Below are 18,361 nucleotides of genomic sequence, written 5' to 3'. Positions count from 1 at the left end.
GAGCTGAGTGGGGACTTGAACCTGGGGCTCCCCAGTACTTTCGATTTAACTAATAACTTCTTCAGATTGGAACCCTGGGCTCTCCCTGCTTTTAATTAACAATATTATGATAATGTTATTTGTTATTTAATTTTTGTAAATTATATTGTTTTTATTGTATTTTTATTGTATTTTATACCTGTTTTATTTTTCTTTGTAAGCTGCCTTGAGGGCCTTTGGCCGAAAGGCGGGGTATAAATAAAATTTAATAATAATAATAATAATGATGATGATGATGATGATGTGAGAACACCCACTACAAATTTGTAAAATAGTCTGTTAAATTCAAAAATATATTATTCCTGTTGGGAGTAAAGCACCAACACTTGTAACCTTAACTGAGGGGCAGGGTGAGGAAATAGACAGAAAAGCCACCTGTTCTTCCCTCGTTTATTCCTTCTTTAGTAACTACTTGTCCCCCCACCCAGGCTTTACTTCCCCTCTTCGTCTTACTTTCTAGTCACTCAGAAGGTAGTGCCTGTGAGTGCAAGCCCCATGGCTTTACAATAGCTACGTGTATGCCTGTAGTCAATTGACTTTATTTCCCATTACTGTAGTAATAAACCTTAAGTTTCCTTATTCTCTTTCAACCAACGCTGTTTACCAGATTGTTCATTTCTGCACATCACTGCAACATATACTCCAATACTTCCAATAAAAGCTCTGTTACTTCCTTCAAATCCAGAAGACTTTGGTTTGCATGCCCTGCTGTAATAAAACTAAGGGTTTGTAGATGAAATAAGCACGCTTACTTTCTTCATTTACCCTTGCCTTCCCTTCTCTCTCCTTCCTCTGTTTTTCTTCTGTCAAATTTTAGATTGTAAATCTCCTCAGGCAGGGACATATTCTCTTTTATTTTGTATACTGGCATGCATATTGATGGCACTATATAAATAATAATAATAATGTTCTGATTTAAGTGTGTGGATAGTGTCATCATTTGGTTTAGTAGCTACAGTACTGGATTTATTTGTATCTGGCTGGAGTCATGTATTTCCTGTTCTGTTCTTCTTGGAGAATAAAGTTCTTATCTAGATTTTCACTAGTGGGCGTTCTAAGCATTTCTTTTTTGGTGGGCAACTTTTTTTAAAAAACAGACTACAGGTCAGGAACATGTAAACCTTCTCTTTGACCATGTGAAAAGTGCATTTCTCTCACCACTAACTGACTTCAGCCTACACTCATCTGGGTTTGGGGACAAGGTTTCCCCAGGCAGTTCTTGATCCCTAGTAAAGTGGTTTCTAAACTTTTTCCCCCCACGGACCACTTCCAAATTACTGAGGGTTGTGGTGAACCAGTTAATGATTTTTCTGCCTGTTGCAGAAACTGTAATTTATTTATTTATTTATTTTATTATACTTGTATACCGCCCCATAGCCGAAGCTCTCTGCGCAGTTTACAGTAACTAAAAACATTAAAACAAATACAATTTAAAACAGTTCTTATAAAAACAATTTAAAACACAATTTAAAAATTTAAACAGTATAAAACACATGCTAAAATGCCAGGGAGAAGAGGAAAGTCTTGACCTGGCGCTGAAAAGATAACAGTGTTGGCGCCAGGCGCACCTTGTCAACAAGATCATTCCATAATTTGGGGGGCACCACTGAGAAGGCCCTCTCCCTTGTTGCCATCCTCTGAGCTTCCCTTGGAGTAGGCACCCAGAGAAGGGCCTTTGATCTTGAACGTAGTGTACGGGTGGGTTTGTATCGGGAGCGGCGTTCCATCAGGTATTGTGGTCCCAAGCTGTGTAAGGCTTTATAGGTCAAAACCAGCACCTTGAATCGAGCTCGGAAACATACAGGCAGCCAATGCAAGCGGGCCAGAATCGGTTTTATATGTTCAGACCGTCTGGTCCCTGTTACCAATCTGGCTGCTGCATTTTGAACAAGCTGCAGTTTCCGAACAGTCTTCAAAGGCAGCCCCACACAGAGTGCATTGCAGTAATCTAATTTGGAGGTTACCAGAGCATGGACAACTGAAGCCAGGTTATCCCTGTCCAGATAGGGACATAGTTGGGCCACCGACCGAAGTTGGTAGAAGGCACTCCATACCACCGAGGCTACCTGAGCCTCAAGTGACAGAGATGATTCTACGTGAACCCTCAAGCTATGAACCTGCTCCTTCAGGACATCCACCATCTGGTCAGAAGAACCACCCACTAGCAGCATCTCAGTCTTGTCTGGATTGAGCCTCAGTTTATTAGCCCTCATCCAGTCCATTGTTGCAGCCAGGCACCAGTTCAGCACATTGACAGCCTCACCTGAAGAAGATGAAAAGGAGAAATAGAGCTGCGTGTCATCAGCATACTGATGGCAACGCACTCCAAAGCTCCGGATGACCGCACCCAACGGTTTAATGTAGGTGTTGAACAGCATGGGGGACAGAACTGACCCCTGCGTAACCCCATACTGGAGAGTCCAGGGTGCCGAGCAATGTTCCCCAAGCACCACCTTCTGGAGGCGACCTGCCAAGCAGGAGCGGAACCACTGCCATGCAGTACCTCCCACTCCCAACTCAGCCAGTCTCCCCAGAAGGATACCATGGTCGATGGTATTGAAAGCCGCTGAGAGATCAAGGAGAATCAGCAGAGTCACACTCCCCCTGTCTCTCTCCCAACAAAGGTCATCATACAGGGCGACCAAGGCTGTTTCTGTGCCAAAACCAGGCCTGAAACCCAACTGAAATGGATCCAGATAATTGGTCTCATCCAAGAGTGTCTGGAGCTGGCCCGCAACCACTTGTTCAAGGACCTTGCCCAGGAATGGAGCTGCTACCGGCCTATAGTTATTAAGATTTTCTGGGTCCAGGGAGGGTTGTGACGCCCTTCCCTGGCTCTCCCTGTCAGGTTCCTACCTGCGCGTGGCTACTGCCTGTCCCTAGGCACCACCAGGGACTCCACCAGTCCAGACTGTCCTTTTATTTTATTTTTTCTCTCCCCGCTCTAGCACAGATCTCAACAGATCCCCCTGCTAGGCAACCACCAGTCACGTCCTAATACTAGTATTCCCAGAGACTCTGAATACTGGTATTGTTATTCTCTTCACCGCTGCCACCATTTGTTACAGTTCCCCTTCAGCCTTGGTCATTACCTTACCCTCCCTTCTGGTCTGTGAAACCCCAGCCAAGGATCAGGCCTTTGGTAAACCAAATTAAGTATTTATTAAAGATAACAAAGCTAACAAGATTAACAAGATTTCTTCTTAAGGCACATAAGCATATGGTTTTACCAGAGCTTGGAAAAGTTACTTTTTTTGAACTACAACTCCCATCAGCCCAATCCAGTGGCCATGCTGGCTGGGGCTTATGGGAGTTGTAGTTCAAAAAAGTAACTTTTCCAAGCTCTGGGTTTTACTCAATACTAATCCGAACTCCACCCCTCTCCTTCTCCACGCTCTCCTGACAAACAACTCTCTCAAAAACCCACCAAAGCAACCCACTCACTTTCATCACCTCCCAGATTCCACTCTCACTCTTCCTTTTATACGTTCAGCCATTTTAAACACTCAGCCAATCATCTAGCATTCTACTGCCCATTCACTCCCCCTCCTCTTTCACTCCACTTACCATGTATCTTCTAAACAACCAACACTTACCATATATACATTAATATAGGAACATCACAAGGGTCTCTTCAGGAGTGGTCTCACTACTGCCTCTTTCAGGCAGTCAGGGACCACCCCCTCTCACAGAGAGGCATAAATCACCTCCCTGGCCCAGCTGGCTGTTCCATCCCTGCTAGCTTTTATTAGCCAAGAAGGGCAAGGATCCAGCACAGAAGTGGTTGCATGAACCTGTCCAAGCACCTTGTCAACTTCCTCAAGCTGCACCAACTGAAACTCATACAAGAAATTGGGACAAGGCTGTGCTCTGGATACCTCGCTTGATTAATCTGCTATAACACTGGAGTCTAAGTCCTGGCGGATGCTAAATATTTTATCCTGGAAATGCCTAGCAAATTCATTACAGCGGGCCTCAGATGGTTCTACCTTGTCCCTGGGGCCAGAGTGTAATAGCCCCCGGACAATTCTGAAGAGTTCCGCTGGGCGGCAGAGTGATGATTCGATAGTGGCAGCAAAATATTGTTTTTTTCTTGCCCCTTACTGCTCCTAAATACAGCTTACCATAGGCACTTACCAGTGTATAATTGCATCCACCAGGAGTTCGTCTCCATCTGCACTCAAGCTGTCTCTGATATTGTTTCATAGCTCTCAGCTCTGGGGTATACCATGGAGCCGTACGAGCTCTACACAGGAGAGGGCGCTCAGGAGCAATCATGTCAACCGCCCGGGTCATTTCTGTATTCCACAGTTCAACCAGGGTCTTGACAGGAGCGCCAGCCCTATCAGCTGGAAAACTCCCCAGAGCCCTTTGGAAACCATCCGGATCCATTAGTCTCTGTGGGCGGACCAACTTAATAGGTCCCCCACCTTTGCAGAGGGGAAAAGCTGCTGTGAGTCTAAACTTCAGCAAGCAGTGGTAATGCTAGATGCTGTAGGATTTTTAATTGTATTTTTACAGATGAGCCACAGACCACCTAAATGAAGCTCATGGTCCACAGTTTGGGAACCCTTGGCCTTGTTCATCTCATAGTACACATTAACTTCCAGGCTTCTCCTGCACCAAATAGATGCAAAAACATTAGCTGAACATCAATAAATATGGCTTACTGTGACAACTCGTCACATAGCTTGAAAATTTAAAAATTATTTTTATAATATATATATTTTTAAAAGCCCTTTCTTTTTTTCAAAAAGAGGCCTCAGTGGTTTCTCCTGCATGGGGTGGTATTAGAGTAGACCCATTTAAGTTAAAGAGCATGAGTAAGTTAGGTTCATTAATTTCAGTGGGTCTCCTCTCAGTAAGACTTCGTTGAATACAACCCACACTTATTGCTTTTGGCATGAGTGTGCTAAAGTGAGGGCTGTTCTACATATTTATTCATAAGAGTTCTTACCCTTTACCAATATGGTCCCAGGGCAAGTTACAACAATATAGTATTCACTAATAGGCAAAAAACCTTGCGGTTTAAGAATGTACCTATAGCCCAAAGCTATTTCTATCAAACTTTAAAAAGCAGGGAAATTGGGCAGCTATAGTGAATGCACCAGCTACACAGGAAGTGGATTGGACTGTGAAAGACCAAACCAAATGGTGTTTGCATTTTGACCAATTTGTAGGGCAGAGAGGAGGTCAGGTCTCCTGCTCCCCTGGTGCATTCACTATAGCTGCCCAATTACCCTGCTTTTTAAAGTTTGATAGAAATAGCTGTGAGCTATAGGTACATTCTTAAACCACAAGGTTTATTTTGCCTATTAGTGAATTTCCCTGCTTTTTAATCCGGGAGGTAAGAGGTGGGATCCTGTGCAAGTTAGCACCAGCAGTAACAGAAATAGTTCAGCAGTGTATTTTAAACGTTATATTACCATCAAGGATGCCTTTACTTTTACAAGAGGGCCATGGCTTAGTGGCAGAGAACATGCTTTGCATGCAAAAGTCCCCACATTCAATACCCAGCAACTCCAATTAGGGCTGGGAGAGATCCTTATCTGAAACCTTGTCAGTCAGTACTGAGCTAGGGATGTCTATTGTTATAGGAGAAGGCATTAAAAAGGATCTTATTCTCAACCCAGCAGCAAAAAAAGAAGGAGGGGCATGGCTGTGACTATCATGAAGAGACCCTGCACTTTTTAATTTGCTACTGCACTACTGGTCACAAACAGAAAAACCACTTGGCCACCTCATTAGTATAATATGGTACTGTAATACCTCGCATTAACGTACTCAATGGGACCAAAGCGAGTACGTAAACCGAAAATGTCCTTAAAGTGAAACACTACCTTTTAAAACTTTTTTTTACCTCTCCTTCATGCAGAGCCTCAAAGCCCCGCGTTAAAGCCTCTGCTGCTGCACTGCCGCGCCTCCCAGCTGATCGTGATCACGCCTCCCAGCTGATTTGCGGTGGCACGATCGCATCTATTTCCACCCCCACGCGCTAAAGCCTCTGCTCCTGCGCTGTGTTTCTGGAGAAATACAGGCATATGGAGCATGTACGTTATAGCGAGGCAACGTTAAGTGAAGCGACGTTAAGCGGGGTATGCCTGTATTACACTAACTGCAAATGTTTGATGCCCCTGCAAATGTTTGATGAAGACCTTCTGTTCTCTGCAAAAGATGAAGAGAAGAATGCCTCTTCCCTGTACAGCAAAGGCTTTCACAAAAGTGGGAGGCAGTGGCCAACACAGCAGTAATTTCAGATGGGGGCTTCAACACAGGACTAATTTCAGAGAGTGAGTGAGTGAGTGAGTGAGTGAAAGAGATTTAAGATTAAACAACCAAGAGCTAAATTCAAGATTAAAGTGTTAAAAACAAAGAGTTGCATCAAATCTCAAAATAACTACAGCAATGTTATGAGCACAGGTCAAACAGCCACACACACTTCAAACAAAAAGTATTTGAGCGTTTGTCGTTTATAAACCCATTTAAGGATTTATACCACCAGCATCAACCGAAATACAAGAAGCCTCTATTTTTCTCCCATGAGTGGGAAAGCAATGATCCCTCCACCCATTGCCGCCCTGGGCTCCTTCTGGGAGGAATGGTGGGATATAAATTTAATAAATTAAAGAAATAAATCTGCTGCTACAGTCAATTTAAAAGTTCTTTTCAAAAAAGAAAAAGAAAAAACACAAAACCAAGAGACTGAACAACACTGGACTACACTTCAGGGTTGTCATACACAACTCCCTCTCAGCCCCCCCATATCTGTACAGCCACACTAGGCTACTTTGCAGGGCTGCTGTAACCTATCCAGCACTATATCCACCCCTCCCCACTGCTGCACTATGAATGTACTAGCGATGAATTTATTTCCATTTCCTTTAGCAGGGTAATTTAGTAATCTATGTAATTTTACATATATGGGGGGGTGGGAAAGTTAAAAAATGAAATTAAACCCGAGTTAGACAAAGCATGAGAAACACAAAACCAAGAGACTGAACAACACTGGACTACACTTCAGGGTTGTCATACACAACTCCCTCTCAGCCCCCCCAATATCTGTACAGCCACACTAGGCTACTTTGCAAGGTTGAGGTGCATTCTCCTGAACTATGAATATACTAATGATTTGTGTGTGTGTGTGTGTGTGTGAGAGAGAGAGAGAGAGAGAGAGAGAGAGTGAGAGAGAGAGATTTAACAACCAAGAGCTAAATTCAGGATTAAAGTCTTACAAACAAAGTCTCATACAATCTCAAAATAACTCATTTATAAACCCATTTGAGGATAGGGGCTGGGGGCTGGCAGGGCAATTGAGCCAGTGGAAAGAGCAGGCACACACACACACACACACATCACCGTCACTCACCTCCATTCTGCTGCTGCCTTCTCCGTCATCCTTGCCCTCTGGGTTTCTCCCTCCACCATCCATTTCTCTCTCTGTCGTGCTTCCTCACACAGAGCATGAGGGAAGAGCAAGCTGAGCAGAAGGCCAGTGTGAGTCACATGTCTGTTGCCCACCAATCACAGGAGCAGATTTCCCCTGCTTCCTCCAAGTAACTGGAAGGGGAGGGGGAGTGAAACAAAAGAACTCCGGCTTTCTACTGCGCCTGTGTGATGTTATAACCCACGGTAATGCATTTTTAATCTACCAATTAAAAACAAACCCTGCTCTTTTTTTACTTTACACCTACTGGAGATGAAGGTCTGTGTTTGGGGCAAGCTCAGGGATTTGATTAGAGATACCTTACAGTCATCTCTGATTTTTAATGAATTTCAACAGATTATGAGAATTTCTCAAGAAAAAACCAAACGGCTTCTTGTTTCTCTCTCTCCCGTTTTTCACTTTAACCTGTGGATTCTCCATGGGAGGGGTTGTGTATCACCAAGAAAACTTGCAGAGTTGTAGAGCAAGCGATTCTGAATCCAACAGTATAACACTTGTAAGTTTTTGTTTTGAATTGGAACTATACAAAGCACCAGAAAGGGGTGGGGGGGTATTTTCATTTAACATGGTAGAATGCAAAAAATCCCTCCTGGCTATAGTATACAGCCACTCTCGTGGCTGTATAATACAGTTATAAGAACAGATAAAACCTTTATGATTATAAAACAAGTTAAAACTATTCCAAATGGACCAGGGCAGTATAAATTCAACAGAAGAGGCAGATCCCACAAAACGAAATAGCATAACAAGTGCCAGGGAAAAGGGTTGTTTTTTATGATGCTGTCCACTGCCTTGAAAGGTTTGCGAGTATATCAATAAATAAATACAAACAAACAGGTTCACAGGAGGGCAACAAGGATAATCGGAGGACTGGAAACAAAGTCCTATGAGGACAGACTGAAAGAACTGGGCATGTTCAGCCTTGAGAAGAGAAGGTTGAGGAGAGATATGATCGCACTCTTCAAGTACATGAAAGGTTGTCGCACAGAGGAGAGCCAGGATCTCTTGTCGATCATCCAGGGTGCAGGACATGAAATAGTGGGTTGTAGTTACAGGAAGCCAGATTTCAACTGAACCTCAGGAAAAACGTCCTAACTGTTGGAGTGGTATGACAATGGAACCAGTGACCTACACTGGAGGCCTTCAAGATGCAGATGGACAGCCACCGTCTGGGATGCTTTAAGTTGGATTCCTGCACTTAGCAGGAATTTGGACTCAATGGCCTTACAGGCCCCTTCCAACTCTACTACTGATTCTATGATAGAGAGGTGCATCTTCAGCATGCAGCAGAAGTTGTACAATAAAGATGCTAGGCACACCTCTGTGGGGAAGGAATTCCACAATTGAGGGGCTGCCACGGAGAAAGCCCTGTCCCAGGCCATTTCCCATACGTCTGTGGCAGAACTACAGAGAGTCCCCTCTGCAGATCTTAACACCCAGGGGATGGAGACAGTCCTTCAGATACTTTTACTGGATAGTTTCCTCCAACATTGCTCGCTCAGAATCAAGGCACTAAAGATCTGGTCCTATGAAGTACCAGAAGTCTTCCATGAGCTGTCAGCTAATGCTGGTTTCTAACGAGAGCTGTGAGTGCTTAGCACTTGGCAAAGGTGCAAAAACAATTGAGGGGAGGACGAAAAAATGAGAGGTGAACATTCTGCTCCAAGATGATGCACTCCATTACCGGCTTGTCACTGTAAGCGGGGGGGGGGACTGTAGCCTTCTGAAGCTAATGAGATTAACCCTGATGGCTGCTGTGTGCTGATCTGATATAGAAGAATGCTTTTTTCTCTACCTATTTTATGGCTGCTCCTGTACTATGACGGAAACAAAATGGGAAGTTATGAGGAAACTATCCTCAAGAATGGAGCGGGTGGGATAGGACTAGAGCACGGGACTATATTGAGACTTTTATTTACATATTTACACCACCATATTTGAGGGCCCCTACAGACATCTTTTTGTATTGTGCATTCGTGATTATTTGTGTATCCGTTCATTGTGATTTGATTTTGCTATTGAAACAGTTATAGGCAATCCCATTTTCAATATCTGTAGAAGTTTTGGAGTGGTTATACGGCTTCGTTTCTGATGACCGCACTTCCTGTAACTTCTGGCTGAAATCCTGTAACCTTTCTTACCACAAATGGTCTGGGTTGTTTTTGTTTTTTTGTCCTGCTTTTGTTGTGCTGTTGTGCAAAAGTGGTGCCCCAGGCAGCAATAATGTTAACATTGGGGAAGCGTCACATAACAACTGATACAGCAGAATGATATGTGGACGGTCCAGTATAAATCCACCATTAAAAAAGTTAAAGGTGTCCCCGCACTTGTAGTGCGAGTTATTTCCGACTCTTAGGGTGACGTCTTGCGACGTTTACTAGGCAGACCGTATATATGGGGTGGGATTGCCAGTTCTTTCCCTGGCCTTTCTTTACCCCCCAGCATATGCCGGGTACTCATTTTACCCACCACGGATGGATGGAAGGCTGAGTGGACCTCGACCCCTTTTACCGGAGATTCGACTTCCTCCTTCCGTTGGAATCAAACTCCGGCCGTGAGCAGAGCTTCGGCTGCATTACCACCACTTACCACTCTGTGCCATGGAGGATTAATCTACCATTAATGTACTATTATTGCATCAGTGACAATTTGCAGAATACACCCACAAAAACAAAGGTTTTAAAAGGTTAAAGATACAACCACCATCACAATAAAACATGGTGCAGCATGGCTGATTAATGTTGCAATCTTACCTGGGAGTAAACCCCATCAAATTTATTGGAGCTTACTTCTTACTGAGTAGAACCATGCTCTAATTGGTTAAAAGGCAAGTGAGCTAACCCTTCTTTACATCGTGGGGCCCAGGGAATGGCAAGGAAATGCCAACTGCTGCAGCACTGTTGAAGCGATGAGTCCGACTGCTTAATTTAGATGGGATATAGCTAGGTTCTTCATGTAAAGGGATATAATATATCACTGAAATCATTTCTGTGGTTGATGTTACATTTTAGGGAATGTTGAGGTGAGCTATACGTTTTTCAGTGGTATAAGAAACCAGACATGACTGCAGTTGGTCTCACTTTCTGCCTTCTCAGCTGTTGAAGAGAGCAGAAAGGCTGTTGCTTTGGAGTCACCCCGGCTTATCCTTTATTCTTCAAACAGGACACTTCAGGGTGTCATTACTGAATATAACACTTTGACAAAAGCTTTCAGCTTTGCTTTTTTTCCTTTTTCTTTTTTAGCCTTTTCACACTTCAGCCCAGAGGAGTTACACAGAAAAGCCTTTACAGATAAGCCTGTGAAGTTCAGCAAGGCAATTGATCATTGTTTTTCTAGTGCATCAAGATCCCTCTGCTGTGACCAAACATACTCTGAGGCACTCTAAGGCATTGGTTTTCAAACTTTTTGCCATCAGGGAATCCTTTCCAGATTGCCTGGTCTGACATGGAACCCCTGCACATTTTCAGATTCTGGGAGGTGTTATAGGGCAGTGTTCTTCAGCTTTGGGTTCCCAGATGATGTCAGGCTACAACTCCCATCAACCCCAGCCAGCTTAGCTGATTATAGACATTTGCATACTTCTGCTTCAACTTGTCACAGGGAGGAAGAAGGAACTACGCAGAGTACTGAACCCAAATGGAAATCCTGCTTAACTCTCTTCCCTCTCCTACCCTTCCGCCCACCCAGCGGCGTCTGCATGTTTTGACATTTTGATTCACATTCATAAGGGCTAGAAACTTGGCAAAGAAATAAAGTTGAAATTTTGAGATTTCTGAATTTTTTAACTCAATATTAATTTCTAGATTAGCCCAGGAAGTGTTGAACGCATGCAGTGCTGTTTTAAGGCGTGCAGTGGTTCCCCCCCCTCCTTCTTACCCTCTCAGCAACATTCTGAGGTGGATTAGGTTGAGAGGGAGTGACTCAGTGAGCTTTATTGGTGATTGGGAGTTTGAAACTGGGTCTTCCCAGACCTAGTCCAGCATTCTAACCCGGGTTAGCCAACATGTTGCCATTCAAATGTTGCTGGACTACACCTCCCAGCACCCCTAGCCATTGGCTATGTTGGCTGGGGCTGATGGGAGCTGGCAGTCCAACAGCATCTGGAGACCACCATGTTGGCTACCCTCTGTTCTAACCCATTACACCTCACTGGCTGTCATTCTTCAATTCCCATTATGCATGACTAAGTATGTCATCTCTGTCTGTCTCTCTCTCCTCACGCGCACACATGAGTTTTCTTCCTGTATTGTGACCAAGGACTGGTGAGGCCTGATCCTGTGCGTGTATATATCCAATTTGGGAAGTACAAAATTTGGAGTTTGTCTTAAATCCTTGTCAGTGTTGGGGCTCCACCGGATGTTAGTTCTGGCCCTGTGATTTATTAGAAAAGAAATCTGTTGATTTGAGCTACATTTCAAAGTGGAATTCAAAGAAGTACTTACCATGTGATGGATGTATGAAAGCTTTAAAAAACCCTTCAATGCACAGAATTAAATGCATCCCTCTTTGTGTTTTCATTTCAGGGGGCATCAATGCATGAGCTTACTGTTATTTAAGCAGTCTCCAGGAAGCACATCTGGCTTGCATTTCTGACCAGACTAAAGGAGTGCTTGGATTTCAAGATGCTTATAAAGGAGTATCGGATTCCCCTTCCGATGAGTGTGGATGAATATAGGATTGCCCAGCTGTACATGATACAGGTTGGTACATACAGTTGTTTACATGCTGTCCCATTGGAACAGATGGTACCAGATACATAAACCCATAAATGATATATCTTTTATTTGAGCCGATATGGGTTCGGAGCATGCCAACTTCTGAGTTAGACAGAATTCTCCCTTACCTCTTGGCAAAGATGATTAACTGAGTGCATAAATGAATAAATGACTTTTAAAAAAAGATGCACAAATGTGGCACAATTTTAGCACACAGTTTTCATTGGGGACTGTTCATTTCCGCACGGCTTCACCCAAAGCTGATTTGTTTTTGAAAAGTGTGCTATGATTATTTCCTCTTAATTTTCTCTTCCAAATTTAAATAGGATGTTTAAATTTTTAAAAAAATGTTAAGAGGAGAGGAAGCACATTAACTACGAAAAGTTTAACAGAAGACACACAAACCTGTGTAAAGCGGAAGAGGGAGGGAGGGGGAGAAAGAGAGAGGGGGACTCGGTAGCTGGCAGTTATTCAGCACGTTGTCATCTACTTTAAGAATCTTCTGAGTTTGACCAGATCCCAAGCTTTTGATTATGTATAGATGGTGACCGCCTATGAAGTATGTTATGTGCCAGGGGCTAACTTCATATTGTGCCCAATGCACATGACACGAAGGCCTAGGAGCGGGAAGACGTAAAGACAGAGTAGGGGAAAACAAGGCCACAGCTTTTTTATTGCATTGGTTACAGCCATAGATCAGGATGGCATGGCATGAGGCACAAACACATGATTAGGCAGCCAGCCTGCTGGCTGATGGCTCCCTTCTCAGGTCCCCTGGCTGGGGAACCCACATAGGAGTCAATAGGCATCAAAGGCCCATCCCAGCATGGGCCGTTTTTAGATAGGCCTCGCCCCAAAACCTAGGTGGGTGATGGCCAGCCCAGGCTCCCTGAGCTGGGACTGGGGCCCTGAGGATGACACCCCCCAGACACCTTGCGTGATCCCCCATCTAGTAGTGTAGTGGCAAATTCAGAAGGGCAGGGTCCCTTCATGATAGTCACAGTCATGCCCCTCCCTCTTTTTTTGCTGCTGGGTTGAGAATGGGATCCTTATTAATGTCTTCTCTCACAACAACAGATGTCCCTAGGAGCCAAGAAGCACAAAAGATTAGAGAGTTAGCTACTGAAAAGAGTCTTCTCAGTGGCTGACTCACCTCCTCTCATTCCAATTGGCTCCAATCAGCAGGAAAGGACAAGGAAGCATGTTAAAGGACTCTTCTCAGTTGCTTACACACTCCCCTTTCATGCTGATTGGCTCATAGAATACTGAAGACATAGGGACCTTGCTCCCAAAAAAGTAAGGGGTCTAAGACCCCTTGAGACTCTAGATGACTACACCACTACCCCATCTGACTGTTGATCATGCCCAATAGCCTGCTCCCACCAACTAAAGTTGTGACATGAGACAAAACCACTTATCTCATTGCTTTGAGAAAAGAGAAAAACTCATAAAGAACCAATTATGTGGAGAGTAAAATTCCTTCCCAGCCTTGTTAATCAGTGACTGACAACATCCATAGGAAGGGTTTGTGAAAGAGTGAAGGTGGGTGGGAACACTTATATGTCCCCAGGGGGGATGGCTAGTATTTATGGACTCACAACAGTCCAGAGAAGTGAAGTCTTCTCTCTGGTCTGCTCTGAGTCTCTGCCCCCAGGACTGCTCTGGATTGGCTCCCCCCGAGAGCTAATGGGACAGTGCCTCAGCAATACAGCAAGCCCAATGGCTGCCTCCCCCACACTGCACTTGTAGCGCAAACACGCCTGCTGTCCCCTATCTAACTAGGGGGACAGCCATCATTTTTTCCAAAGCAGTGTCCTTGTAAAAATTGTTTTAGTGGCTGGATTTGGCTTGCTTGCAACCTGTTGGTTGGCCAGTAAGTGTGTTTTATCTAGGCACATATTCTTACAGGCGTTTGTAAGGCTAATCCTAGCTACAGGCATACTTAAGGCTGTTTGCACAATCAGGATTCATCAGGTATTATCAGACACTCTGTGCCTACTCAAATCAATAATTCTGGGGTGTTTGAGTGACATTCCTTTCTAACTATCTTGGATTATTCACTTCTTTGCCATTCTTCATGCAACTGAGAACACCATCCACACAGATTTCAACTCTGCCATTATTCACACAATCCTTAAATTGGACTGGAAAAGAGATGTTTCCAGAGTGGTGAGAGAGACTACTGAGCTTGGAGCCAGAAAATGGTGCCAGCAGCAGATATAAGATTGGTGGCTGAAGTTATGGGTGCAGGATGGGTAACGAAAGGCGCCTTAGTGGTGTCTGATATCAAGCTGTGAGTCCAATGTAGAGTATGTGGTGAGAAGCTACTAGGCACAGAAATTTATGAGCTCCCAGAAATGTCTAGCTGACTGATGTGAGAAACAGAACGCTACACTTGTCTGACTTTGGTTTGGTCTTGCAAAACAATAGTTACGTCAACCAAGTTCCTTGAGGCCTTTTTCTTGAAGTAGCTGATGGTAATGTGTCCTTGAATTTGTTTCAAACAACTCTGGAAGCCAAGAAAGACACTATAATGTTCCCCACGCTGCTTCTGGTTTAAATTTAAAATAGTATGCTGTAAATACATGCAGGGTGGGGGCAATAAAGATGCATGGAATTGGCCCTCTGCTCGTTAGCTCTTTGTTTCTTCCTGTTCCAGAGGGTGCATGCAAGGTTGCAATCAATCATCTTGGATCTCTCACTTTCATGCATTGTTTCTCCTCCTGGAATCCCCTGATGACGTTTGAAGTGGTCAAAAACTGAGGCTGAATTAATGGTAGCCTGTGACGTGCTTGTCAGTGCATCCCCCCAACCCTTTCCAGTTCTCTCTCTCTCACACACACACACACACTGCTTTCATCACCTTGGCTGCCTGTCGTCTGAGCAGTTTGGCGCAGTCTGCAGTGAACACGTAACAGCTTCCATCAGTTTTAATTAATTTAAAATTCCAGCAGTGGACTTAATGTACCCTGGACTTGCTTGCAGATCAGCAGATCTGAACTTGAGTTGGTTGTCTTTATTAGATTTCAGACTCCATCGATACCAACCTTTTCCATCAGGTGCCTTCGTAATAGGAATGCTGAGTTAGAGAATTTAGTTTGGTAGCTTCTCAGCCAACATTTGCAATAGAGTGTTTTGGACTCTTGCTTGTGTTTGTTTATCGTTTTTTTAACTTATTAGTCACTCTTTAATCAGAAATTTGAATCTCAAGACAGTTTACAGTGTAAAATAGTATGAAACATCAGAACAGTTAAAATACCAAAATTACTAAACACAATGAATAATTTTTTTAAAAAAAATTAGAACCAATAGGAGGAAAACATATTAAATTAACCGAAAGCTTGTAAAAACAATAAAAACAAAACAAGTTTTAACCTTGAAAGCTAGCAGCAAGGGACCTGGTGAGCCTCCCTACTACTACACTGTTGGTGCTTTAGAAACGTTAAAAGCTTAGTAGTTTGTGATGTGATTGTGTGTGCAGTTCCCTTGTCGCCATTTATAATGGGGGTGGAGAATGGGATACCTTTGGCAGGAAGCCAGAATAGCTCTTGCTCATTAGGGCTGTTTCATCCACGGTGGTCATACACACAATGCCATTTCTTTGCTAGCTGCTTCCTGTTTCCTTCCAGTTGAAGTAAACCAACTTCCATTTCGGTAGGAGCCATTGCAAATAGGCTTCCCATCAATCACAGATGTAAGCACAGGGTGATTGTCCCTATGGGAGCTTTCAAACAGTAACTGGAAGGAAAGGCTGCATGTTGTTAGTCTTGTCCTTTCTTCTGTTTTCTGTCTCTATGCAATCACTTTCTCATTATGCTCATTAGAGACTCTGCCTCTTACGAATCTAAGGATGGCTTTAGATTTTTGTGGGTTCTTGGAAAGGTGATAGGGAAAGAGTGGTGGGACCAATAAGGGTGCATAGCCTGTATTGTTCCTGGCGACGGTGTAGATTGGCAGCTAGTAGCGCTGCTTGAAGCATCCTCTGAGTGCCTGGCACAGCGAGCAGACATCTTTAAATAGTGCATCTCATCTCTTAAGTGGATGTGCCCATGGGGAGACATGGAATAATTTGCATCTCTGTCGTGTCTGTCTCCCTCTGTACATTCAGCCAGATTCCTATTTCTTGCTCCGTCATTTACTAAAAACTACTATATATTTTGGATAGTTGTCTGTTTCCTGTGCATTTGGATACTCTTAAGGATACCTCTTAAGATACTGTAACCAAATTTTGCACAATGCTTCCTGTGATCAAGGAGCAAATTTCCATCTGGTTTGGATACAACTGGGCACCATTTTGAATCAAGGTGACGCACTGAACCATTCAAACCTGCAATGATTTTAACCACTGATTTCATTACTGCAATGATTTTTTTTATTCTTAGAATTCCCAAGCAATGCTGGGTACAAGGCTGTTAGTAGTTCACATTTATCCCTCTCCACAAGGAGCATTACCTTAAAAGTAATAACCTGTTCTGTTTGATATCCTAGGAAACAGCTGAACAGTTTCTCCAGAACCCATTTCTCATCTTTATGCACCTGCTATGAGAGAAGTGGTGGACTCCTGATTGATGGAGTTAACTTGGGAGGAGGGAGTATAGGCTAGCAGTTTCCTTCAAGTCTTCAGCACAAAACATTTTGCTGCCTTTGTGTGCGTTCTTCAAAGCACAAAATGGATCTGAGCTGCAGTTACATGCTTGAGGTTTCACTTGCTGCTACTCCAGACACCATCAAACTCCAGTTAATTATCTGGGCCAAAGTAGGCAGTGCTGTAAAGTCTTGTGGCTACTTGTTGTCACAATACTGTGCATTTCCCTGCCTCACAGTGTTGGATGCCAGTGCCCACAGAGTGAGGATATAGGGGGCAGTGTGAGGTCAGGACAAGAGAGAAGTTCCACTAGACCATCTATAGCCAATGTGGCATCATCCAGACATTGTTGGATTCCAACTCCCATCAGCCAACAGGGCCAGTAGCCATGGATGATGGGAATTGTAGTCCAACAAAGCCTTATGAGGAGAGACTGAAAGAACTGGACATGTTTAGCCTTGAGAAGAGAAGACTGAGGGGAGATATGATAGCACTATTCAAGTACTTAAAAGGTTGCCACATAGAGGAGGGCCAGGATCTCTTCTCTATTGACCCAGAGTGCAGGACACAGAATAATGGGCTCAAGTTGCAGGAAGCCAGATTTCAACTGAACATCAGGAAAGACTTCCTAACTGTTAGAGTGGTGCGACAATGGAAACAATTGCCCAGGGAGGTGGTGGGCTGTCTAACACTGGAGGCCTTCAGGAGGCAGATGGACAGCCACCTGTTGGGTATGCTTTAATTTGGATTCCTGCATTGAGCAGGGGGTTGGACTCTGGAGGGCACTAGGTTGGCTATCCCTGTACTTGACACTGGTGGGATGGGGGGACTAGACATTAAATTGCCATTTGCTGTGGAAGCTGTGTGTTGAGGATAATGGCTTTGGCCCTCTGTCTCCCATTTTTCTTCCTAGGATGGTGATGAACATGCAGTTATTATTCCCATCAGTGTGGTCACATCAATGGCAGAATGCCACAAGAGTGGGATGTGGATAAAGCCAAAAGCTTTTACTTGGTTAATGGATGCAATGACTTCATTTTTATATTTTGACTTATAATGCACCCCACCAGCAGCAGCCCAGGCTAGCCATGCCCTCATACATACTAAATTGCAGCATAAAATATTACAAAGCAGTACAGTTTTAAAAATAATGTATTAAAACATACATTTTGAAATGTATTGAAATGTTTTGAAATGAATCCTTACTGGTCAAAATGAGCAAACGGTGCTATTTACACAATGAGTGAAGCTGCCTTCAGTCAACTACTGGCTTGCTTGGAGAATACCTTTCCTGTGACAAAAAGCCATTGGCCCTGTTGAGGGGTTAAATTAGCATAGCGAGGAAGAGAGCAGTATCACCAGGGGCTGCTGTTGGAAGCACTTTACTCTTGCATTATCTTGTATATAGTTGAGCTCTGCTTGAAAATATGGCAAAAAACCTTGCATTCTGTGGCCTTTAGCCGTACAACTTACATACTTTTTAAAATATTTTCTACCCAGACCTGCAAACCAGCGGTGGTATGCAGGGAGAAAAACCGTTGGGGTTGGGGAAGGGAAAGTCAAAGTGCATTTCTTTGG

The 18,361-nt window shown here is 43.8% G+C and overlaps 1 protein-coding gene across 11 annotated transcripts in view; it reads left to right on the top strand.

The window, feature by feature from the left end:
• Positions 1-18,361, top strand: part of PITPNM2 (phosphatidylinositol transfer protein membrane associated 2) — a 317,406-nt gene that overhangs the window by 156,624 nt on the left and 142,421 nt on the right. For all 11 annotated transcript variants that reach the window (XR_009759680.1, XM_061603246.1, XM_061603252.1 and 8 more), the window contains one exon: positions 12,007-12,183. Coding sequence is in view for 10 of the 11 variants with exons in the window: in XM_061603246.1 (XP_061459230.1) it covers positions 12,106-12,183 (78 nt within the window). In the remaining variant the exon portion in view is untranslated. The remainder of the gene's footprint in view (positions 1-12,006; positions 12,184-18,361) is intronic.

This window comes from Rhineura floridana, chromosome 19, assembly GCF_030035675.1.
Source record: "Rhineura floridana isolate rRhiFlo1 chromosome 19, rRhiFlo1.hap2, whole genome shotgun sequence".
Lineage (NCBI taxonomy): Eukaryota > Metazoa > Chordata > Lepidosauria > Squamata > Rhineuridae > Rhineura > Rhineura floridana.
This window is presented reverse-complemented; position numbering and strand designations above follow the sequence as displayed.